General features: G+C 38.8%; 1 protein-coding gene across 4 annotated transcripts in view; it reads right to left on the reverse strand.

Annotated features, from left to right (window-relative positions):
* WDR11 (WD repeat domain 11) overlaps nt 1-25,062 on the reverse strand; it is a 52,424-nt gene extending 27,362 nt beyond the window's left edge. The window contains exons 1-10 of one of the 4 annotated variants that reach the window (XM_030030639.1): nt 24,827-25,062; nt 22,790-22,901; nt 13,823-13,976; nt 10,015-10,188; nt 8,683-8,866; nt 6,558-6,723; nt 5,739-5,853; nt 4,587-4,782; nt 2,576-2,679; nt 1,222-1,401 (exon numbers count right to left, since the gene is read on the reverse strand). In XM_030030639.1, the coding sequence (XP_029886499.1) occupies nt 1,222-1,401; nt 2,576-2,679; nt 4,587-4,782; nt 5,739-5,853; nt 6,558-6,723; nt 8,683-8,866; nt 10,015-10,188; nt 13,823-13,976; nt 22,790-22,901; nt 24,827-25,047 (1,606 nt within the window). In that variant the 5' untranslated portion in view covers nt 25,048-25,062. Of the gene's footprint in view, nt 1-1,221; nt 1,402-2,575; nt 2,680-4,586; nt 4,783-5,738; nt 5,854-6,557; nt 6,724-8,682; nt 8,867-10,014; nt 10,189-13,822; nt 13,977-22,789; nt 22,902-23,961; nt 24,153-24,826 lie in introns of those variants that run through there. The other 3 variants (XM_030030644.2, XM_030030643.2, XM_030030642.2) reach the window with 3 other exon arrangements.
* Nucleotides 25,063-25,497: the final 435 nt, after the last annotated feature.

Here is a 25,497-nt window from a genome sequence, read left to right on the forward strand (position 1 = left end):
TTATTAAATACAACTATGGATACCTAAAGAGCCATTTAGGTACCTTAAGTCTAGAATGCTGCAGACCTTGCTGTAAATGCACTTTATACCTACCTATTAGTTTCCTAATCTTTATATTTCACCTGTTTTAACACCTACGGCTTATATAAAATCAAAAGTTACATTTTAGTAGCATCACATCGTGTAATGACAGCTTGCCTACATTTTAGAGTGCAACTATTAATGGTACTTTTAGCTCAGTAATAATAGAAATATTACAAGAACTGCACACATACATACACGCGTTAATATGGCGTTTTCATTACTGGAGTGAGATCATCTTTGTAAGCTCCTGCATAACATTCACTTCGCAATACCTCCCTGCCCTGCCTAAAAATTTAAGAAGGCAAAACTATAGCACAGGCAACCTTAAGAATAACAAGAATCTCCCAAGTCTGACTTGCAACACGCACAGTCTTGACTGGGCAGCCCAGAATCAAGTGATATCTTACATATATCAAGAGCACGTTTGAACAACCCAAATCTGGAGGTCTAATTTTACAACCTACTACAATCTTTAAATTACAGCATCTCTGTGCCTACTGTTCCAGTCCACCGACTGCAGAGAAAGACAGTAGCCTGTATGGATACACTGTGAAACCCCTGATGTGGTCTGAAAGAGCATGCCAGATAAATCAGATTTAAATAGGGAGAACTCAGAGTTAATAGATCAGGTGCTCACTGGCAACTATTCTAATATCTAGATCAGTTTAACTACATTTGTAGTAAGACAGAATAGATTCATTCAGGAAGAATAATGTGCTTTAAGTGTATTTTTAGGTACTTACATCAGAACAAAAATACCGTCTCTGTTAAGTTCATTTACTTATTCTAGGAACGCAGTGCTGCAGAAGTCTGTATTTACAGATGTTTAGAATGAAGTGAGAGCAGCACGTAAAATGCTGTGTGTATCAGCAGACCAATATCACAATAAATGAAAGGATAAATACAAACTTGCTAATATATTGCAATTTTTCAGGTAGCATTACTTAAACCCAAGGCACAAAAAAAGAATGTGAATGCTATCATGGATGCAAACTAATACAAGGGTCACTATCTGTGATTAGATACACAGGATCAAAAGACAGATTTTTTTTTTTTCCCTGTATAAGTAACTATATTTGTATTTAATATAGAATACATTATTTTCATAGCAACTAATAACCTATTCAAGGCACTTACCAACAGCAAGGATTGGCTCATACTGTTTAATGTTTCTTGTTGTAAGAGGTGGGCACATGCGGATAGCAAACGGAGGCAAAGGAAGTCCTGAAAGAAGTCCAGTCAGCAGAAATTTGAGGTGCACTTCTTGCAGAAAAGAACTCTTTAACTGTTCTTCTCCAGCATTTGTGCCTTGCCCTGCTTAAAAATTAAAGCTCTTGTTAGTAGTAAATTTTAATCAGAGATGTTATGGAAAATTATCAGATACAGGAGTTTATGAAATAAAAATTACAAATAACCTAACGTATAAAACAGCAATGCTTATTTAAAGACGCATTCCTTCCTGTTGAACTCTGCACCATGAAACTTTTTGGAAGATTGCACTTCTACTAATTTCCCCAATACTAAACCTTCTTTCCTAACACTAAGAAGGAAAAAAAAGCCAAAAAGTAAGGGAAAAAAAAAAAGCCAAAAAGTAAGTGTAACCACTTCAGTCTTCTTCCAGAATTCAAGGGTAGCTTTTATTTATTTTTTTTTCTCCTTTTGTTTTTTCAAAGTTAGTTACAAATATTTTAAAATTATTATATCAATTCAAAGACTTATGGAGGTTTAACTTCAAACAGTAAAAACTGAGTGCAATCTACTACTAGAAATACAACGTGAATTTGCTCAGATACAACAATAAAGATGGGCACAAAAGAGATGTAATTCCACTGCTGTATACCTTCTGCAGTCAGCTGTACCAGTCTGAGTGATGTAAGGCACAAAATAAAAACAGCTATGATGTCAATGTCTACAGGAAACGCAGATAAGAGAAAAATCATGCCCTAAATGCCATCATTAAACATATGAGATGAAGTGCAAAAGAACCTCCCACAGTGGTAAGCTGCCTGCACCAGCTAATACAGACAACTTTTACCAAAAGCAATTCCAAATCTGCACCTTTGTATCTCTGAGCAGCACTAGCCGCTTTTCCAATAAAAATTAGTTTTAAAATGTAAAGGTAACCATCTTTATGGAACATTTCTCAATATTGCACTGTTGGTAGCTATCTAGATTTCACAAAGATGGGATTCATCAGACAAATTGCCTTCATCCGTTTAAGATTATTTTCAAAAAATGAAGGAGTTTTGGCCAAATTCCATTTTAAATTACTTTTTTTTAACTTGGAAGAAATGAGCTTTGAACATTGGTCCTCAACATAAAATCCTCAAAAAGATTAATTTGATAATTTATTTAGCAAACAGGAATTCTTACTATTGAAATTGCACAGAAAATAATTCTAACTTATGTAGTTCTTAAGTAAGCCAAGATGTACAATGATTCAAAAATCCTAGAAATGAGTAGCAGTAATATTAGTGAAAGAAATACTTACCAATCATGTTGTCTAATGAGAGGTCTGGAAGTTTATTTTGGAATGCTCCTACAGGAATTCCACAGAATGAGACTGGGGAATACAAAGGTGATGCACTTGAACTGCTGTAAAAGAAATGAAAACAAGTTCCTAATACAAACTGGATTGCCTGCTGACTTAGGTCCTTGATTTTATTTTTTTCACCAGGTTGTTCTTTCAGTATTCCTACCACTTACTACTTGCAGCATATTTTGAGATTATTCCCACCATCAACTTCAATGATCAACTCTACCAGGAGATAATGCACACAAAAATGTACAAAATTCAAAATAACTTCCATCTTCCTTACAGACCTATTTGTAAGTAACAGAAAGAGACAGATGTATCCCTTGTTCTGAAGTAAGCACTGAACGGAGGCTTTTAAATATATTGTGTATTAATATGTAGAGCTATGTCAATGAATACAGCTAAGCAACAATCATAAATATTTCGACATTTAAGAACAGTCCCAAACTTTGAGAACAGTTCTTGTTAACCTATACAAACTTCTTATACAGGTTCCAGATGATGAAACCCATAACTGAAGCAATGCCATTTACCTAAACATATGAATCACGATTGCCTCCGCATATACAGCTACAGCAGAAATTTACAGTATTACCCATGTTTAGAGTCTTGTGAGATATCTATACATCAGTTTTTTGTGTTAATTTTTTCCCCAATGACTGTGACTGGGTTCCAGCACAATCTCCATCTAAAAGGGACTCAAACAGCCCTTGCAGCCTTGGCAATCATATCTTGCTGGTCTAAGGACAGGTCTATGTCATGAGCAAAGACCAAAGACTACTAACTGCACCTAGCTGTACACAAAAATGCAGTTTAAGGTACGTACAAAGCCTTTTTCTTTAAAATCTCACTTTAACAGACTTTGTCTTCAAATTTTCATTAAAGACCATCAAATCCAGCAGGATCAAGGGCTAATGGAGGAAGACTCTTTCAAAATCCATTAAAGACTCTGTGCCAGCTAGAAATATGCTTTACTTTTCAGTACAATCCAACCATATCCAGAATCCTCTAGGCTCAGTGGTTCTTTTTTATTACATTTTTCCTCGTTATATAATCATGACAAAGATGAATGTTTTAGAAGTGAGTCTAAGAATACAAGAAGTAAAACCCAGCAACATATGGATCCTAAACAGCTCTCTTGGATACGCATCACAAAGAATCCATCTAACAGTATTTTTGAGAATACCAGGAATAAAAACATTAAATCACTGATGAGCAACAAAAGGATCTATGTTGAAAATCTGGTACTACTGACATTTAAAAGTGTACTAAGAATTCTATTATTTTTTTTTACGGCACTAAGTTATTTATTTTTTTTCAATAGTACTTTCAAAGGTTTATTGCAGCAGCATGACCTTAATACATTGAATGTTCAAAGAACTATACCACTTCATAAAGTATTTTTAGAGACTGCTCAAATTCCAAAACTCTAAAGTCTTTGTATATAAAAATATTATTTATACCACCGTATTCCAGCCACCTGCTGTGTAGCCTCATATTCCTGTATGTCAAATTCATACAAATCTAGCAGAAAACCTTTCCCCTACTAAAAATTTAGTCCTTTCCAGACTCATTCTGAAATCCTTTCACGTGACTGAAAGTGAGGGATCCATTCCTGAGGAAAATTATATAGTCTGAAGAAAGCCAAATGAGAAGAAAATGTTTCCCCCAAATAATGGGAATATTCATTCTATCTTTTGCTTCCTTATTCCAACCACTTAGTATGGAATTATTTTTTAAAGAAAAAAGAGTAAATAAGTTCCTTTGCTTCCCCAAAGCAAGGGAACTAATCTATTTGGACAATATATTTTGTTCCTCTTCCTTTCATTCATACACATGTATAGCACATGTCACACTACCACACATACAAGGATATCACTGTTGCTTTTAGAATATAATTAAATACTACACACCACTTGTAAATATAACAAATGGAAGCTTTGATAAGAAAAATAAATCCCATTACCTGTTACGCACATTTCTGCCAGAAATACTGGATTTTAATTCCCAGATCATTACCCTGCCATCACTGACTATGAGAGCTGCAGAATTCTCATTCACTGGGCAACACACCATACTGAAGGGTCGAACCGTTTTTGTTACCCTGATTGCATCACACTGACTTCTTAAATCGTAAATCAACTCTTGAACTGGGTCTGGATCTGTAACATCAACGTCCCCCAGAGGGCAAACAATTAGAGTGGAAAACATATGATGTGATCAATCAACAGAGGTAAATTTGCAGCATGATTGAGCTCTTTGGTTGAAATCCACATGCTTCCTGTGCAACAATTAGGAAAAAAACAATCAAAAACTGTATACTGTTGATCTTGCTGTAGACAACACAGCTCTGAAAAGTTCTCCAAAATGGAACTTTGTCTTTAAGATATCTTATTCCACATGAATCTTGCAAAATCTAAAAAATGACTGGTTCATATCTGGGCAGAAAGTGCATCTGTTCTCCACAATACCAAACTCATTTAGTTCATTGGTAAACCTGGAAGTAAGTAATACAGCTCACTAGAAATTACCAAACTGCCAAAACCAAACCAAACAAACTCTAACCAAAAAAATCACTTATTTACATTTACAGAACTGTTTTCCCTTCTTTTTTCCAGTCTCCTCCATTATATTTAAAAGGCCATTCGTAGTAACATTTCATAAACAGGACAAAGGTTTAATAATTTAGATTTTAATCTAAATTTAAGTCCCTGGCTTCGTTCTAAACCCAATTCTTCCAATTGACCAAATGACTTCCAAAACCTTGTGTTTGCCTGAAAAATGTTTTTTCCTAAAGATAAAAAGAACGCACTAATCATCTTTTATCTAAAACATTCTTGTATATGTGACTGTTAAGCCACTTCATAATTAAGGTATTATTTAGTGATAAAGGGATTTTCAGGATATTAATATATCTTATTTTGCACTAAATATCAAAGAAGTCAAAAACAATTTGGGGAAAATGAAGCATAAATTTAAATTTAAAGTATAAGAGGAAAAAAACACTAGAAGGACTGTAATTCACCATCCTGTATGAGGTGTGACGGTTAATATTGGTGTTATAGTATTAATTAAAATGCCTCAAAGTTCATTTCTGGACATTTTTGACAAAACTTACCTGGCTCTTCATTTGGAGTTCCAGTTATACTGCAGTTAGATCTGCGAACTCTTAAAGTTATACAACCATTTTCATGTAGGCAAAATAACCCATCACGCTGAAAACAAGGAATTACCTAGGTAAAGAGATAGTACATTATATTGCATTATCAAAATTTTATCTTTTGCAAAGTACACTTGCAAATGAACATACAATTCCTGATGTATAAGCAAGTCACTAAAAATGTTACCATTAATGCAACAGTTCAATGAATTTCTTTAGCTATTGTACTTGTGACTAAGGAAGTCAATTAATTAGAGAAATTAATTGAAAGTTTTTGTTTGAACTGTTTGCTGGTTTGGGTTTTGTTGTTTGTTTTTTTTAAACGTTGATGTACTAATATATATTCCTTTATCACTTTTTAAAAAAAAAAAAAAAAAGTTTCTTTTTTGGTATCAGAATTTGTGATTCTAAGAGAATAAAGATGCATCAATAAGACCTCAGACTAGACTTAGCTGTCTAATTAAGCAAAGGCTAATGCTCAGAGAACTAGTATTAACTTGTGTATAAGCAGCTTAACCAGAGAACAAAACACGCTTTTTCCACAGCACTATTTCCACATTGGTAACTTTTGTAACACTGCAAAATGAAGTGGGTTTACTGCAGAGTTCAGAAAACTAAATTAAACCATGTTTGGTTCAGAGGACATTTTTCTGCCTGATGACCTAACTTCTTTTCATCCTCTAGAACTAATCAAAACACAACTATCAGTGGGTCACGAACTAACATATGATCTTAATAAACTATTACAATTATAGAAACTAATCAAATTTTCATTACCTGTAAGAAAGGCACACCTGTTCTTTCAATTGCAATCACACCCACTGTCTGATTCACTTCCAAGTCAAGAATCAAAATTTCTCTGGGATACAATAACAGCATGTAGTTTCTTTTGGAAGGCAAATATGACAACTGAAGACAGTCATTGAGCGTTACAGATTCAGCACTGTAAAACATCATATATAAACTTTAAACAAGTTGTGTCAACAAATACTTCAAAATAAAATTAACAGTATAAATTTCCCTGCAGCCACATTTTTTTCAAGTATTTCCTAGTTTGATAACTAGGCAACTGCAGATTTCCATTTAATTGCTACAGCGGTGCAAAGCATCACTGACGTTCAAGAGACACACACTCTGTTGACTTTTATCTAAATAAGATTATAGAGTAATTTTTAAAATAGCAAGTGATTCAAATGGAACAAGTGTAATTCTTGCACATCTCAAACACAAATCAATTCAATTATGAACAGTCCTAGCTGTCATGACTTGTACTGGTATTCATGGGAAATTACCCTTAAACATACTGCTTACTTCAGTTTTTATATTATTATGCATATTACTTTATTATGGAATGAACCGAACTAGCCTATCAAGAATACCAGTTTTCAAAACTCAGAGAAAGTAGCAAAGAACAGGAAAGTTCATCATTTTGTTGAACGTTAACAGAAGATTGGCTGCAAGGTAAAGAGGTTCATTAGGTACATGCAATCCAATGAACTGTACTTAAGTCACGTTGAAGAAAAACATCATCATACTGTGCTCAGTTTTGAAAGCCTCTGAACTCATTTAGTGTATCATCCCTTTTGTAGGGTTGTGTTTGTTTTTAATCTCCTCATTCTACCACACACTAAACCCCCCTTACATGCTTCTTGCACCTCATTCCTTGCTTCAGGAATATGAGTCCCCTTTTGTCTGCAATCACTCTACCGACAATCTCCTGCTCCTCTTTCCTCAAAGTTTTCCTAAACTCATATAAAACCACACATATCATTGCTGCTACAATTTTTCTTCCCTTTTTCCCGTTCTAGTCTTTTCAGGTGTTCTGGATGGAAAAGGAGTGAGAAAAGAGAAGACTATCATACCTTTGGTAATATTCATATACAACTTAAAATGCAAACAGGAGAATGTAGAAAAATAGTATCTGTTCATATGCTGTTATTGCAGAGCATACATAAGGCTGCAGCAGCATACTCTCTCAGTATTTGCAAATCAGGTGTTCTGTCCGATGCAGCACAAATCAGGCATCATAGAACACAAAATAAGATCATGCCCATTAACTTCATGTAAAAATCACAATTTCTTAAATGATTACCAGAGGAGGTATCAACAAGTCTTCTCTGCAATTTGCAATTTAAACACCGTATTAAAACAGAGTATAAATTTCATATCTGCACTAAATTTTGGTGTCAACTGCTAACTGATAATACAGTCTGATTAGTTTGTTCTCACATTCACTAGAGCTTTGAGAAATACTTTTATTACTCAAATAGAAAATGCAAAAGGAAAAAAAAAGAATTCTACCACACAAGAAAGTGGCCTAGAGAATTTCTAACAAAAAAAGTCTCAAAATGCAACAACTTTAGTTTTAAAGTCAGAAAATACACAAATAAAAATGTATAAATTCTAATTTTATTTATACACTATTAACTTAAAAAACACCTCCTACTGTAGTAGCATGTACAGAATGACAATTCTTCTCAAATATCAGTACTTACATAATTTTTATTCTCTTATTATATATCCCTTCTCATTCCACAATTGAAATGAATTACGTTAGCCCATTTTCATCTTTTTTTTTTTTTTTCCCCTAAGATGCTTCTGAGTTTACACCTGCATGAAAATCTGTTAGTGAAGGGAGAACATTATGTCATTAACTTATATAAAACATGCTGGGATGATATGGCTGTTTTTATGAACAGGCTGTTTTTATGAACAGAACTGGATGAATGACTCTCAATGTTATATTCTTAAACAATGTCCTCATATAGGCTATCCACCTATCTGCCTACCCCAATGAATTTTCTTTTTTTAAACTAATTACCTTACAGGCTTCAACCTAATTATATCTATAAAATATATAGATATACAAAACATTATCTGAGAAGAAATATTTGCAACCTACCTTGGTTTTTCATTACTGATTAAGATTTTTACTTTATCGAGGGCCTTTTTGGCCCCCGTAGCAGCAGCCAACTTGTGAGAAGGACTGGAATGGGGACTAGAGATGTAAACTTTCTTCCCTGAGCTGGCAGGAGCTTTGGAAGGAGAGAAGTCAGAGATGAAGACTATTCCTTCACTGGTGAGCACTGTACCAAGAAAAACAATTTTTATTATAGCAAAATACAATCTGCAATTTGATTGTGGCATTCCATTGTAATGAAATTTTGGTGGGAAGAAATGCTAATAACTTTAATAATACTGTATTAGGTAGAAAACTCATAATTCTAGACAACCAGTACCTTCTACTGAAAGAGCAGCAGATGGTCCATTACAATTAATTAATATCCACAAAACTCAATTTTTCAAAATTAAGTCGATACTAAAAAAATGCCATGGGGATTACTGGCAGAAACCTCTTGGTTGTTCAGAACAGTTATTCTGTCTCATCAACTATTTTTCTTAAAAGCTTCACAATGCAAATAGAGGGCAGGGTTGCTCACATTGGCTATATCACCATTTTTTGTTCTCATGCAGAGCATGGCTCAGAGAATCATTAACTCACATTATTTATGTTGCAGCATAAAGATTCAGCTAAGCTGTAAAGATGTAGCTAAGATTTTACTACCTGTTTATAGAAGGTTGAATGGTATGGCAGATAAAAAAAAATACAACTACAAAGCCTGGAAACTGCACTGTCTCATTACAGATCAGGAGTGATGAAGATAAATTAAAGAATGAAATGGTGACTCTCTTATTTCTCTTAGTTTCTTTCTGCTAAAACGTGAATAAATCTGCACTACATCCCCCTTGACATCTGAATTGCTTCTGAAACTGATGCTCACATTTTATTCCTTTAAAAAAAAAAAAATCCTTTCTGTTGAAAATAATGTTTATTCCTAGTCTACTCATCTTACTGGATTCTCCCTCAGCATCCATCCTTTTATAGCTTTTTATGTCAGTTTAACAGGGCTCTCTATACTTGGCTTCCTCCAGCGCCCTATCCCTATCTACACACTTTACACCTTCTTTTGTAAAGTCTCAGACATTTCTTTTCAGATGTCTAACTTCTCTACTCGTGCCTACTTTTCCCCTCCCCCCACACAATGGCATCTTATTTTAGAAGATTCCATATTGGCCAAAGACTCCTCGTCTTTTTTTTTTTTTTTTTTGAGACTTCTTGGCATTTATGATTCTCTCCAATCCATTACTTTTAATCTCAATATTAACATTTTAGTTTAACATTTTTCCTGGTCACACATATTCAGGTCACACTATTTTATACATACAAACTTACAAGCTAAGTGTGATGGATCGAAGGGGTCAAATGAAAAAGACAGGATATTTTCAGCATAACTTTTCTTCCAAAGTTTGGTGCCCGTGTCTGCATTCCACAGCACAATATAGTTAGGTGGGTGAACTGCAAGCAGTAAATCTCTAGAAGCATCTTGATTCCACAACCACTGCATATCTGTCAAAAGAAAGAAGGAACAGTGACATTTCAAAAAAAATTTTGTTCTATTTTAAAACTATTCTTCTATAATACCTCATCTTCAAAGAAATGAATAGTGACTTGTTAGTAACAAGATGCTTCTATTTCACAATTCTAAAAAATAAGTTCCTTTTATGGCCTGAATTTATGTTTTTAACAAGCAGCAATAAACTGGGTTACACACGTCTACACAGACGCGCACAACCCACATCCTATCTGAAGAACTCAGATCTTTTTCAGCCAGTGAATTCCTATCTGAAACAACATACCATACTGTACAGAACCACTGTAAAGTCAAAATGAAAAGAACCACACACCATCCCAATTAATATTTGGGGTGACATCATGAAAAATAATACCACCCCAAATTAATATTTGAGATGGTATCAGTATTGGACCTGGAAACAAATGTCTTCTCCACTTCAAATACTTTTTAAACAGTGACTCGCAAGTTCAAGAGTAAAATGAAACTGACTGTAACACACAATCAAGAATACAAATACAGTGCTTAAATGCTAGGGTCAGTCTGAAGAGGTATGGTTGCCAATCATCACAGCTGGGCATCATTTACCCATTCAAGATAAATGGACATAAAAGACTGTTTTCTGTCAATAAGAACAGAGAGACACCTCGGTTACTTGAAAGAAGCTGTATTAGAGCTACCTATATGCTCCATGGGTCTGTGTTTTAGACAATAGAAAGGGTCAGGCAGGCAATGGATGAAGTCCCCCCAATCCAGCTCCTACCACTCACTGCATGACCTCACTAAGTCACAGCTTCTCTACACCATATTCATACACATTAAGATGCTGAAAAAAACTTCCTTCCTCAGCCGTTCTTCTGTTTTATCAATACAGCTTTTTCAGAGCTAGTAAGTGCTTCTCACTGGGTTTCAGGGAAAAAAAAAAAAAAAAAAAAAAAAAAAAAAAAAAATCCAGCCATGTGTGTCCTAATCAGTTACACTGTAAGTTAACAAAAGGTTAACTCCTTCTCAGCTGAATGCAGAGTTTGGATCAAATAAAGAAGAGTGCCTTACACTGATGCACCACTTTTCTCCTCATTGAAACAGTGAGGCTCCAGCTGCTATCCTACAAAGCTCTTGCAGATAACACAGAGAACCAACAGATCACTCTGCTGCTTGATCTCTGTATTTGCACCATTTTTTACAGGCTTGTAAAAAGCCAGAGGCCTCAAACAGATGGAAAGGAAAAGAAGCTGCTTTTGTTGGAGGTTATTGCTGAATCAAATCAGGGACTGAGGGCAGAACAGAATTTTAATTCTATTGCTTATTAACTTTTTTTTCTCACCCAGCAGATTGGAAAGCCTTCATTGCAACTGAAAACCTGCAGAAATCTTCAAATGGCATGGTCAAAACTCCACCAAACATTCAGTGAATTGGTGTCATGAGTAAATATAATGCAACTTATAACAAACACACAAAAAGAAATCAAACTAGTAAAATTAACTGCAGTCAATAGAATACATTTTCAGTGTCCTACTATCAGACTTACAGACTTACAATACTTTACCTACTTTCACAGGACTTATAAAGAGAGAATAATAACAAAAGCCAAACAACTTGATTTCATAAGTGGGCTTTCAAATAATAGAATTGAAAATAAAAAAAACATGTATAACACAAGCATCATCACAAGCTTTTAAAATAGTCCAAATAACCTATAAATTATTCTTGGAAAGCCATTATGGTAGTTTCTTGGTGGGGGTGGGAAGTGTTCTAAATTTTACTTCAGAAATAATGTGTAGACATATCGCTAGCGTGGACAGCAGTAGCAATGAACAAAAATCCAGAACACGCAGCAGAGCATGTAGATGCTGCTGTACTTGCGGAGTTATCCCTCCCAGCTAATTCCGAAAGAACCAGTCTGATGCTGGAAGCAGTCCACTGGCAGCATCCGCTCAGGTACTGGAAGCAGACCAGCCACAGGAGCACAGCCACAAAGCTAACCAGATTCCACTGGCCTAGCCAGTCAGCTCTGTTAGGAGTGGTTCCAATAGACAAAAGAGTGCCTACCACAAGTAATTAGAAGCAAAAACCCAAGTTTTACAATAGTAGGAGAGTACTACTATCAACTACAAACTGCACCTATTAAAGCAATAGTAAAAACAATATTGAGTGTGTGATGCACCAAGCAATGAAGTCTAGATCTTTCGATTCCCTCTTCTGAGTTCTAACCACTACCTTAACTTTTTCATTGACAAAGTACAAGATGCTAACTAATGAAAGGGAGCATTTGATGGATGACACCTTACTAATAGATGAGCACAAGAAGAATCAAGGATAAAGACACTTAATTATTCCTTTCCAATATCTCTTAATTGTGTTATACCTGCCCAGTGGCTACATTTTCCATTCTCTCTCCTTCATCAGGCCAATTAAGATAGTACTGACCTCTATGCCAGGCTTCTAGACATTTCTCCCTCTAGCACAAGCCAACATAAATCTTCTATAGCTTACATCATCATAAATGCATAGCTCCTTTCTCTAGGCTTTTGTTTGTTTGTTTGGGGTTTTTTTGAGGGATTTTGGCTGGTTGGTTGGGTTTTGCTTTTGTTTTTTACTTCCCCCAGAGACTTGTGAAATTCCTGAATGAGATCATGATTTTTTTCTCTGGTAATGGGATAAAGAGTCTTCAAATATCCAGCTGCCCAGAACTGTTCGGGTAGAGTTTACTGGGTATTTTTAAGACCTTCCCAGCTGCACTGGGCTACCACCCACAGAACAGAATCAAAAGCAGCAAACACCACCGCTAACTTCCTCAAATAAAAGCCAGCACCAGTTATTTATACCATCTCAAAACTTCCTCTTTCTCTTGACTGTGTTAACTCTTACCATTTATGTCTACTTAATTACACTTGAAACCTAATTCACGTGTCATACTCTGTTTCAAGACTTCATACTACCAACTCTATGTGAAACCTACCTTATTTACAACTGTCTTCTACACTAAAATTTACACAGTATCTTGTTCTTTCTCCATTTCACTTTTCTCATCTTAATATTGCTATGCATAGAAAAGCCTCCCTGCTGCTGTGAATCGGACAACTGCACAGATTTTCAAAAAAACCTTCTCTTTAGTTATATTGCAAATGTATGTTATCTTGCTAGTATATTTGATCAGAATTAGCTATATAATGAACTACCTAAATAATTATCAAAGTATATGTACATAATCAAAACTCTTAACTTACAGCAATGTCATAACTGTTAAAGTACTACACCACTATGGATGGCATTAACATTCAGGTGCAATGCAAACTGCACTACATCCCCAATTCAAAAGCAGGAAGATGCACTTGACACTGTAAATATTATTATTTCAATCAATAACGTTAATAAAAATAGATTCTAACTTTTTTGTCAGAAGATCTTGGAAAATATTACCGTAATGAATTAAATCTCACAGCATCCCTCTGGGAGACAGTAAATCTTACATTTACACATAAAATGAGTAAACAAACATACAGAAGGCTAGTAATCCCAACAATAAAATTCAGTGGCAGAACTGAGCATAGTTTACAAAACCTATGTGATGGATTTGTACACAATGCTCCATAAAGTAACTTCCATGTAAACATCATGCACTATCATTACCTTGAATTGGTTTTGCATGTTCTTGTATTTCACAACGAGCTGTTCCTGTTGCCACATCCCATACAATTATTTTTCCAGTAACATCAGCAGAAGCTAAACGTAAAGAATATGGAGAGCCAATATTGTGATGGTAATTTTCTTTAGCCCATTTAACCTGAAGATACAGATGATAATTGGTCAAAGGCGGCAAACATATAACAAAGACACCATACTTCATATTTTCAGGTGGATAAACAAATAACAAAAAAGCATAGTAATAGTTAACGTTAATAGCATCTGTGTAGGCATACCTTTAAGCTACCATCCATTGTGCAAATTTAAGGTACATTGCAATTGTGCTGCATGACTGCATGGTTGATATTTTCAAATTACATAAATCAACAGTCCTTGTTCCTGAAGGTAACTACAACAATCCATAAATATATGCTATATATATATATATGTAAAAAGTTTACTCAAATATTTAGAAGAAACTAAATGGCAATGTTTAAGGTTCTGTGGGCATCCGCAAACCTATACCCACTGATTTCCAAACAAACAAAAGTTAAAAATTTACCACCCAACTTTTATATACATCCTAAAACATGTCATTTTCCTAATCTGTCAAATACAAGTATATTATGGTGTTGGAGAGGACGGAAGGTTAGTTTTTCATCTATGCGTTGCCTCTTGTTGAGCTATTACTGACATTTGCTATCTTTTTCATCCTTTTCAGCATGTTGCCACCACTGATTTCCACATACCACTTTCTGGTTTGGGATTTCAAGCTGCACAGGCTTGCAAGTTGGTGATACTCATGAAAACTACATGTCTTGAAATTTGAAACATTCTGTCTACAATTCTCCAGAAATTATAAAGAGATAACACTGACTCCCTCCTTATCTATTCAATATGGACTTGTTTTGCTATCTGCTTTAAAGGCAAACTTCTGCCCCTAAAAGAGACTGAAGATACTAACAGAATAGAGAAACCTTAACGCTAAGCTAGAGGGAATTTACCTGCTACAAAAATGATGTTGTAGCTAGCTAGCTGTGTTCTGTCACAGTACCTGACAGAGAAAGGGTGAGGCCAAACACAACACTTTTTGCAGATATTGAAAGCAAGACATTAAAAAAAAATAGAAATAGAATTATCATTAGCACCACTAACTTTGCAACATGAATTAGATTTATAACAGCATTCAGAGGACTGTAGCCACCTTTGTGCTACCCCTCTCAGAGGTGTGACCAGGATGCATCTCAAAAGCCTAGCTGAATAAATTAAACAAACATTAAATATGTACAGCAAGCAATCTTCAAAGAGCTCTAGCTATAAACCTAAAGTGTGTTTCTACCAGAATAACAAAGAATTCTTGGGAGACTCTCCTCTACCTTCAAATTTCAGTGTTGCAATTCCTGCTTCCCTGTTGTTCAAAAAAAAATTACCCATGAGGATACCTGCATGTAGCTATGTAGCTATTAAAAAAAAAGTAATTATAGAAAACTGCAAAGCTGTTTCTTCTTCAGTGAAATATGTATTACTTCGAAGCAAATTCCAAGTCTGGAAAGCATCATTTCCCAAGGGAGGACCTGTCACCAAGCTATGAACAACAAAAAGGAGACCTTTTACACAGTCAGTCTCAACCAGAGCTCATGTGGCTTTCTAAGACTGTAAGCCCTCTTTACGCACTGTAGTTGCAATGCTCCAGCAAAGTCCCCTCACATGACCTGATCCCTCTGCTAAAAGAAATTATTTTCTTACTGTACTGGTCCCTGCCTCTCTACCCTGACTTCAAAATATAGAAGCATTGGTCAGAAACAGGAAACAGAGGTGAAGTAGTTTTTAATTTTCACAGTCTATCTCACCTGATTAAAAGAACTTTATTATCACTGTTTATTAGCATATCAGAACAGGCACAAATGAAATTTCAATCCTCAATCAAAAAATTGCTCCTGTAATTACATTTTCTTTTGTAAAAATACTCTTTCAAGTACTCTTTGTAAAGGTACAAAAAAAAAAAAATCAGATATAATCCAGTCCTTACAAAGTTATCGGTATCCCACAAACACCATCTGGACATACGGACAACTAACATGGATCCATTTTCACTGAAACCATTACCTATTCCAGACACTGTTACGACAGCCAAGGGCCAGGAAGTATTTAAAGAAAAGTAGTTAAACAGACTGTAGAAGGATTATGAAACAACAGCTTTTCTCTTTGCTTTCTTATTGTAGATAGTGGTGTGTTTTGAAATTTTTCAAATCTGATGCATGGGTTTTGGGGAAGATCCCCTGTAGACTGAGTTTGCTGGTGTGAACCTCTACACAGCAGACTTCTTACAGATCCCCTCCAGCTTATCTACGCTCTTAGCATTTACAAACAAAAAAATAAGTCAGTTAGGAATTGAAGAAAATTTCTTACAAATGCACATAAAGGTATCTGCAATGATCATGGCCTCATAATGTAGTCGTGGTTTAACCCCAGCCAGCAACTAAGCACCAAGCAGCCACTCACTCACTCCCCCCACCCACTGGGATGGGGAAGAGAATCAGAGAAAAAAAAAAAGATAAAACTCGTAGGTTGAGATAAAGACAGTGTAACAGGACAGAAAGGAAGAAAATAATTATAATAACTATAATAATAAAATGACAGTAATAATAATAAAAGAATTGGAACATACACAGCAAGCGATGCACAATGCAATGCTCACCACTCACTGAACAATGCCCAGTTAGTTCCTGAGCAGCGATTCCCCCCAGGCCAACTACCCCCAGTTTATATACTGGGCATGACGTCACATGGTATGGAATAGCCCTTTGGCCAGTTTGGGTCAGCTGTCCTGGCTGTGTCCCCTCCCAACTTCTTGTGACCCTCCAGCCTTCCTGCTGGCTGGGCATCAGAAGCCGAAAAATCCTTGACTTAGTCTAAACACTACTTAGCAACAACTGAAAACATCAGGGTGTTATCAACATTATTCTCATACTAAATCCAAAACATAACACTATACCAGCTACTAGAAAGAAAATTAACGCTATCCCAGCTGAAACCAGGACAGTATCCACCCCTTATTCTATACCATTTACATCATGCTCAGGTTCCATCCTTTCCAATACATCCTAATTAATTACCATTACCTTTTCTGTCCTTTGATATAGGTAGATATATAGATAGATAGATATATACACAGAGATAGCATTCCTTTAGTTTATGTGCCACCACTATAAAATGTCCGTTGAGTTCATTTAGTCCACAACTTTGGGCTCCACCTGTCATACCAGTCTTTCTTCTGCTGTGTCGTCCCATACGATGATATCATCAACGTATTGCAGGTGTTCCGGAGCTTCACCCTTTTCCAGTGCAGTCTGGATTAGTCCATGGCAAATGGTGGGGCTGTGTTTCCATCCCTGGGCAGTCGATTCCAGGTGTACTGGTTGCCCCTCCAAGAAAAAGCAAACTGTGGCCAGCACTCTGCTGCCAGAGGGATTGAGAAAAATGTGTTAGCAATATTAATTGTGGCATACCACTTGGCTGCCTTTGACTCCAGTTCATACTGAAGTTCTAGTGTGTCTGGCACGGCAGCACTCAGCGGCGGTGTGACTTCATTCAGCCCACGATAGTCAACTGTTAGTCTCCACTCCCCATTAGACTTTTGCACTGGCCATATGGAACTATTAAACAGTGAGGGAGTTTTGCTCATGACTCCTTGGCTCTCCAGTCAATGAATCAACTTATGAATGGGAATCAGGGAGTCTCGGTTTGTGCAATATTGCCGCCGGTGCACTGTTGTGGTAGCAATTGGCACTTGTTCTTCAACCCTCAGCAACCCCACAATCGAAGTGTCCTGAGAGAGACCAGGCAGGGTAGGCAGCTGTTTAATTCCCTCCGTCTCCAAGGCAGCTATACCAAAAGCCCACCAATACCCCTTTGGGTCCCTAAAACACCCTCTCCTGAGACAGTCTATGCCAAGGATGCACAGAGCCTCTGGGCCAGTCACAGTGGGGTGTTTCTGCCACTCATTCCCAGTTAGGCTTACTTCAGCCTCCAATACAGTTAACTATTGGGATCCCCCTGTCACACCAGAAATACAGATGGGTTCTGCCCCTTTATAACTTGATAGCATTAGAGTACACTATGCATCGGTGTCTACTAGAGCTTTATACTCCTGTGTGTCTAACGTGCCCAGCCATCGAATCCACACAGTCCAATAAACCTGGTTGTCCCTTTCCTCCACCTGGCTGGACGCAGAGCCTCTCTAATCCTGGTCAGAGTATCCATTACCCACTTCTCGTAAAAATGACTTAGAAGTACCTTCGAGAGGATCAGAAATAAGATCAGCCCTTCTACTCTGTTTGGACACTGGAGTGGCATTTTTCCTGGAAGAAACCCCTTTTGTGGTTATTTTTTCCTCGCAACTCACATACCCATGCATCTAGGACCGAGGTAGGTTTTCCATCCCACTTCCTCACGTCATCTCTGTGGTCACACAAAACCACAGGGCACCTAGTGGTGTGTACTTTCTATATTCTCTCTCTTGGGCAGAGGAACGTTCACTCCTAACAGCTGAGATCCGTACAGGTGAGGAGTAGGACATATCCTCTCTGAATTGCTGGAAATCCCAGGACAGCTTCTCCACAGCTGAGATGTAGGCTCGTAGGGAGGAAAAGAGGTTTTCTTCATACTGCCGGAGTTGGCGAGCCATTTCATCCACCATTGGTGGCTCTTCATCTTTCCAGGTCAGTACTGCCAATGGGTTGGCATATGACTATGTTGCGCTCAGTACAAACTTCTGCCACATGCATCGTGTGCCTTGGACTTCGTCTGGACCTCTGGGCAATTGTGCGTTGTCCGGGTCATAATAAATCGTGTCTAGCACGGCTAATTCCCTCAGGTACTGGATACCTCCTTCCATGGTGGTCCACTTGCCTGGTTGACACGGAACATCTTCCTTGAAGGGGTACCTTTACTTCATGCTTGACAGGAGTCACCTCCAGAGGCTAGATGAGGGCTTGTGTCCCTTTTCCAATTGCCTTGTCAATGCCACCTTCCCTAGAAAGCGATCCCAGCTGCTTGGCTTCCCTACCCTCTAATTCCGGGCTACTAGCCCCATTGTGCCAGCATCAGAGCAGCCAGGTGATAATCTGCTCACCTGGATAATAGCTGAAATGTATTCACATATCCCACAACTCACTCAGGGATAGGGATCAGGTGATTACCTCTGGTTCTGCCTCTTCCTCCCTTTCTCGTGATGACCCTGGTTCATCTTCATCCCTCACTAAGTGAACTGATTTTTTTGTATATTTCTTCTTCTGTATGGGGGCAACTGATACTGGTACGGGTTGGTTCTCTGGTTCAGCTGTAGTGCCTGTCGCTGGGGCTGGAGTGGCCGCAGCGCCTGTCATTTTGTTGCCAGATCCAGAGACCTTCTCTTCCCCTTGAGGGCACTGAACAGCGTTGAACAAGGCTTGGTAGGCATGGGCCAGGCCCCGGCACATTGCAGTGATTTGTGTCTCCCTGGAATTGTCAGGGAGACAATACTTTTTTCCAAAGATCATACTTTTTTCCAAATGTTCCACTAGTTTTTCAGGATTCTGCACTTGTTCAAGGGTGAAGCTCCAAAACGCCGGAGGTGCCCAGCACCCTAGGCATTTGCCCATACTATCGCACACACCCTGCCTCGGGGAAGATCTCCGGGTGATATTCTTAAATAGTTGTTTAACCCTAAACAAGACCTGAACCACATTCAGGAGCATGCTAGTTCCTAGCAATAGGATCATGCCAGCTTCAACATCCCAAGGATACTCAAAATTTTCAAAATTCTCAGACACTATTGTAATTAGCCTAGAAGAGAAGGGGAAAGGGAAGAAAGGTGTTTCGCCCATAAATTGGTGCTCTGAGGAGAAAAGGAAAAGGGTGTAATTATTAATAGTTTCCCACAGATGGCTCCCAAAGTATACAGTAGACAACAATGCTGAGTACAAATACCGGATTAGTCCCACGACCAATAATTTTATCATACCATAACCCAGTGTTACACAGTACATCAAAGCAAAAACCTTAATCCACCTCCCACAGTTGATAAGCAGCAGCACAGGGACTATATATAGCAAGTGAGGTGATACATAACTCTAAAAACGAGTACCACAACTCTAAGAGCCAATAAATCAACATTGTGACCAGCCAGTGACTATTAAACTAACATAATGAATGCTTGTAACAAATTTGTTTTAACACAGTCTGGTCAGATCTGTTATCTCAACCCTTCATGCCCCACACTGGGTGCCAAAAAGGACTGTCATGCTTTAACCCCAGCCAGCAACTAAGTACCATGCAGCTGCTCACTCACTCCCCCCAACCCAGTGGGATGGGGGAGAGAATCAGAGAAAAAAAAAAAGTAGAACTCGTGGGTTGAGATAAAGACAGTGTAACAGGACAGAAAGGAAGAAAATAATAAAAATTATGATGATAATAATAATGAAATGACAATAATAATAAAAGGACTGGAATATACAAAACAAGTGATGCACAATGCAATTGCTCACCACTCACTGAACAATGCCCAGTTAGTTCCTGAGCAGCGATTCCCCCCAGGCCAACTACCCCCAGTTTATATACTGGGCATGACATCACATGGTATGGAATAGCCCTTTGGCCAGTTTGGTTCAGCTGTCCTGGCTGTGTCCCCTCCCAACTTCTTGTGACCCTCCAGCCTTCCTGCTGGCTGGGCATCAGAAGCCGAAAAATCCTTGACTTAGTCTAAACACTACTCAGCAACAACTGAAAACATCAGGGTGTTATCAACATTCTTCTCATACTGAACCCAAAACATAACACTATACCAGCTACTAGAAAGAAAATTAACTCTATACCAGCTGAAACCAGGACAAATGTCTACTTCTTAAAGCAGAACAGAACTTCTCTTCATTTTTCCTCCTCATAAATTTGTCATTTTCTTACAGTCTATTTCTGTTCATAAAGCACCAGATAGTGATTTTGAAAAAGTATCTTATAAATTACATAAAAACTATTTGGATTTCAGCATTTGGTTTCCTATTGAAATAATGTTACTTCTCAAAGCTAGCGAATGTAACTGAAGCACACTGAAATGCTATCACTAGATAGATCAAAAACTAATTTTGCTACAACTTATTATCTAAGTGGAAATTTTAAAGCAGAGTCATCATTATAGCTGCTACCTCTGTACCACTTACATTTTCTATTTGTTTTACACAATTATAGACATTGGAATTGATTTGTTCATTTTAAAGGGTTGCCTGAAGACAACTGAGGCTAAGGGTAAGCTTACCCAAACAAGTTGCCAAAAGGAAAGCAAAGGTATCGATTAACGGAGTGCCGCTTGCTCCGTGGTTGCTGTTGTGTACATACCTTTGCTCTGAGATAACAGAAATAACCTCTCCTTATTGAGAGTCAGGTAAATTGCCTCATATTTGTCCTCAGAGAGATATTCATATCAGCAGCACAAGCTCTAAGCTGACAGCAATGTTTGGGCAACTCTGACAATCCTCAAGATTCAGTGAAAGATTGGGGCAAGTATACAAACATGCTGGAAGAAATCAGTTTTCTGTCCTTTGTGACATTTTAGCATTATTTTTAAACATGTCACAGCACAAAAGTCTCAAAAAATGACATAAAGTATCAATTTTGAAACCTAGCCCTTCTACCTTCCTTTTTGCCAATCAGTTTCAAAATTCTCTCTAATCAAGCAAAACTAATTCCTAAACCTTACAACTATTTTTAAATGCTACAGTACCATTATCTATATGGCTCCTGGCCAATATCTTGTATGGATCTGTAACACTTTTGCCCTACCCAGTATTTTCACCCAGGATTTGAACAGTTTGTTTATTATCATAAAAAAGCACACCTAATTCGACTGTAGCACAGAAACACATTATACTATATAAAGATACATAAACACCACCACCTGTGTAACTACTAAATGTACTGAAATTTTAAAACAACTCACCAAAAAATTTAAGCTCTTCAGTATGCAGAAAGACATCATCAGAACATGATGTCACAGAAGTCAGTAAATTATCAAACTCAAAGACAAAATAATTGTGTTTAATTTTAAAATACCAAAGTGGCCATTTGTGATATAGTATTAGTGTATCTATATGAAGATGGCCTATTTAAAGGAAATTACACATGGGGAAAAAATAGCGTGCAATTTCCAGAAGGCACATTCAAACTTTTTCTTTTACTACAAAACCCACCAAAATCCCCCTATTTAAAAATCTGTTTTTCTTCATAAATTACTGACTGCCTTCTAATATAGCATTTGGGCTAGGGACTATCAAACATTACATCTGCCAGCCAAACATTCTGCTAAACCCTGACTGAATCAGTCATTCTCCACAGTGAAAGAAATGATGTATCAAAGAAATACATCCTGTTCCAGACTTGACCCAATGTCAAATGCTCCGCAATTTCAAGTCAAGAACCTTCAAAGGAAAGTACAGGTACCCTACACTTAAGCTTAAATTTTAGCCATTTTTTATCGCTAAAATAAATGTTTGGGTTTGTCTGCTGTTGTTCCTTTTCTATAGAAAGGAACAGAAGTAAAAACTTAAAAGTAACTTTCTAGTCGAATGGTATACTGGTTACACCCACAACGGGAAAGATCAGCAAGGGCATCAACAAAGAGATTCATCTGATATTTTGTAATGTTCATTTGAAATTCTGTCATGCTAAGAACTTTCTTAGAAACATTTCTGTCTGTGCTCTATAACACTACCAAACGCTTCTGTATATTCTATACATTCTACAAAGGTATACATCAACCTCAGCTCAAATTCCAGCACGTATGGTTTGATTTAGCTGTAAAAGAGGTCACGTAAAATATGGGTATTTTACAACAGAATTTATGTGAAAATCAAGTGCAATATAATGTCAAGTATTTACAGTGTTTTAGAAAAATAATATATGTACCAGAAGTAATGTACCTTAAAAACATGTACGTCTCACCTTGACAACACTAGCTTTGTGTCTTTCCAAAACCTGTAAAGTCTGAGCAGTATTGGCATCAACTATCAGCACAAGAGAATGACATCCATATGCAATCAAACCTTGCCAGCCCCTAGAAAAGTATATATCATCATCAAACAAGCAAAAAGAACAAAAAGCATTTCACATCAAGAATGAGGCTTTTTTTTGGTAAGTTGAATGCATGCTACTAAACACAAACATCAAGCAGTAAAAATTATTTAATAATATAAAACTCAAAAGCATTATAAAATGCCACTGCTGCACTGTCTGCTGAACCATTTGCTGATGGAACCCTAAGCCACTGCAAATCATCTCTTTGTGGCTATCTATAAAACTCCCCTTCTGTAAATTTAAGACTTCACATAGGAATTCATGAAGAGCGTTCCCAAATTTTTTATATAAGCACGCAGGTAAGCAATATATTTGCAATTGTATAATTAATTGCAGCTCTTTTTTTTTTTTTTTTTTTAAAGGCAAAAAAGGAGCATGTGAACAATTATTACAGTAATATCGAAAATCTGCTGAGGCTTGTCTGACTTCAGGAGAGGTTGATGCGGCCACTGATGACAATTATAAAGCTGTAGTGAACACCAAGCAAGTGGGAACAAAGGAGGAAAAACAGTTTCAAACTAAAAACTTCAGAGAACTGCAGTGTTCGCTGCTTTGCGAGCCGACAAACCTAAAAGCCACAGTTTTAAAAAAACAACTCGGTTCAGCTCATTTATGTTCTCTCCCTAAGATTCAGCAGTATTAGGGTAGTGCTTTATAGCACAGCCGGGTGAACTCATCGTTCAGAGCAATGAACACAAAAAAAACAACGCGGGTACTGGCTTTGTACATCAACTAAGGGAAACAGAAACCAGAAGAAGCTGCTCTGATCTCTGCAGTTCACTGCACCAGCAAGACCCCTGCCTAGAGAAGCCAATGCCATTGCCAGGAGGGACCGGCCCACGCTCAGCGACGGCCACGGCTTCGTTCTTGCTCGAGAGCCGGACAGCAGCACCTCCCTGCCAGCCTCTCCAGCGAGGCAACGGCAGACGACGAGACCCGGGGGCCGCCTCAGCCGCCCCTCAACCCTCCCCGAGCCCGGCAGACCGTCCACCACCACCACCACCACCACCACCGCCCGGCCCCGCGGCCCGGCCCCTCACCAGTCCGCCGCCCCCCTGTTCGGCGCGCTGAGGGCCCCCGTCAACGTCCGCGCCGGCAGCTTGATGTTCACCGTGAAGCGCTGCATGGCCAGCCTAGGGACAGCCGGGGCCGGCGGGGCGACGCGACCCGAGCGCACCGCCCGACCGCTGAACCGACCGAACCGCGGCCCTGCCCGGCGCCTCCGCGCAGGAAGCGCCGCTCTGCGGCCTGTGCCGCCGGTCCGTATCGCCGGGGTCCGCCGGGGCCCCGCGGCTCGGGAAAGGCAGTTCCGGGGTCGGCCACGCCCGCCGCCGCTCGGAGGAGCTGCGCTAGGCCGCGGCGGTCGCCCTGAGGCGGGCCGGGCTCCTCAGCGCGGCGGCTGCTCGCTTCCCGCCATTTCGGGAAGTCTGGTGTCCAGCCCGGCCCGCGGTGCCTCAGGGCAAACCCCGAACAGCCACCCGGGCCTGGGGCCGCGGGGTTTTCTGCCTCGGGGGCTTTAAATCACACAGCCTGGAAGGAAAAGGGGCAGCGGGGATGGCAGAGGCCCCCGTCTGCCTTGGCCAAAGAGCTCCGGGGAAACCGGTGCTTGTTGAGAGTCCGCGACTGGGGCGCCCGAAACACCTCACGGCGCCCGAAACACCTCACGGCGCCCGAAACACCTCACGGCGCCCAAAACACCTCACAGCGCCCAAAACACCTCAGGGCGCAAAGGGCTCCCTGTCAGATCCCCGGCTGCACGGGTGCTGCGGGACCCGCCGCTAGACCCAGAGAATTTCTTCCACCACGGTCATTTCTGCTCCAAAGCCGCCTCTTAAGTGGCGAAACGCAACGGGGACGACCGCCGCGTTGCTGCCGCGTCCCTCGATACCAGCGTAAAGCGCTTACGTCGCACCACGAGGCAGCAAGTTGTACCTAAGGCAAGCCACCCGCCAGCCTGGCCCCGAGCTGTCACTCGTGCTTGGCAAAGCCACCCGGGCTGACACATCCCTGCGTTTGCGCTGGGGCACGCCAGGCTGCAGAGCGTTGAAACATCCACAACTTTTTCCTGTGCCGCAGCATTGATAAGGCGGCCAGAATCGCGTAGCTCCAGGCACGTTACTTGACATACGTGCGCTGTTGGGGGGGTTGTTTATCTTAAAAATAGAGGTGGGTAGTAACTGTTTATTTTGTTATTTTTCGTAGCGAAAAAGATGCCACTAGATGGCCAAAGTTGGCAAGATTGTAATGCCAGCCACGTTTTTGTAATGCCGCAGTGTCACTTTGTCACAGAAGATGCAATAATGCTGTTCCTCCTTTTTTTTTTTTCCTTTTCTTTCTAATCACTATTGAATTTGTGCAAGTCGGAACTCAAGAAACGACCTGCAGCTGACATCTTTTCCAACTCTCTTCTAAAGAAATCTGCTCTTGAAGCACGGTACATTGCTCAATACTATTTTCAGGTCACTTTAATATTAGAACTTATTTCTCAAAACCTTCTCCTCCCAAAATCTCTCTCTTTACTCTTAACGCTGAAAAATCACTGTTTGGAGGAGTAGAGGGCTTTTTTGTTCCTTTTT

The sequence above is a fragment of the Aquila chrysaetos genome, chromosome 11, assembly GCF_900496995.4.
Source record: "Aquila chrysaetos chrysaetos chromosome 11, bAquChr1.4, whole genome shotgun sequence".
Taxonomy (NCBI): Eukaryota; Metazoa; Chordata; class Aves; order Accipitriformes; family Accipitridae; genus Aquila; species Aquila chrysaetos.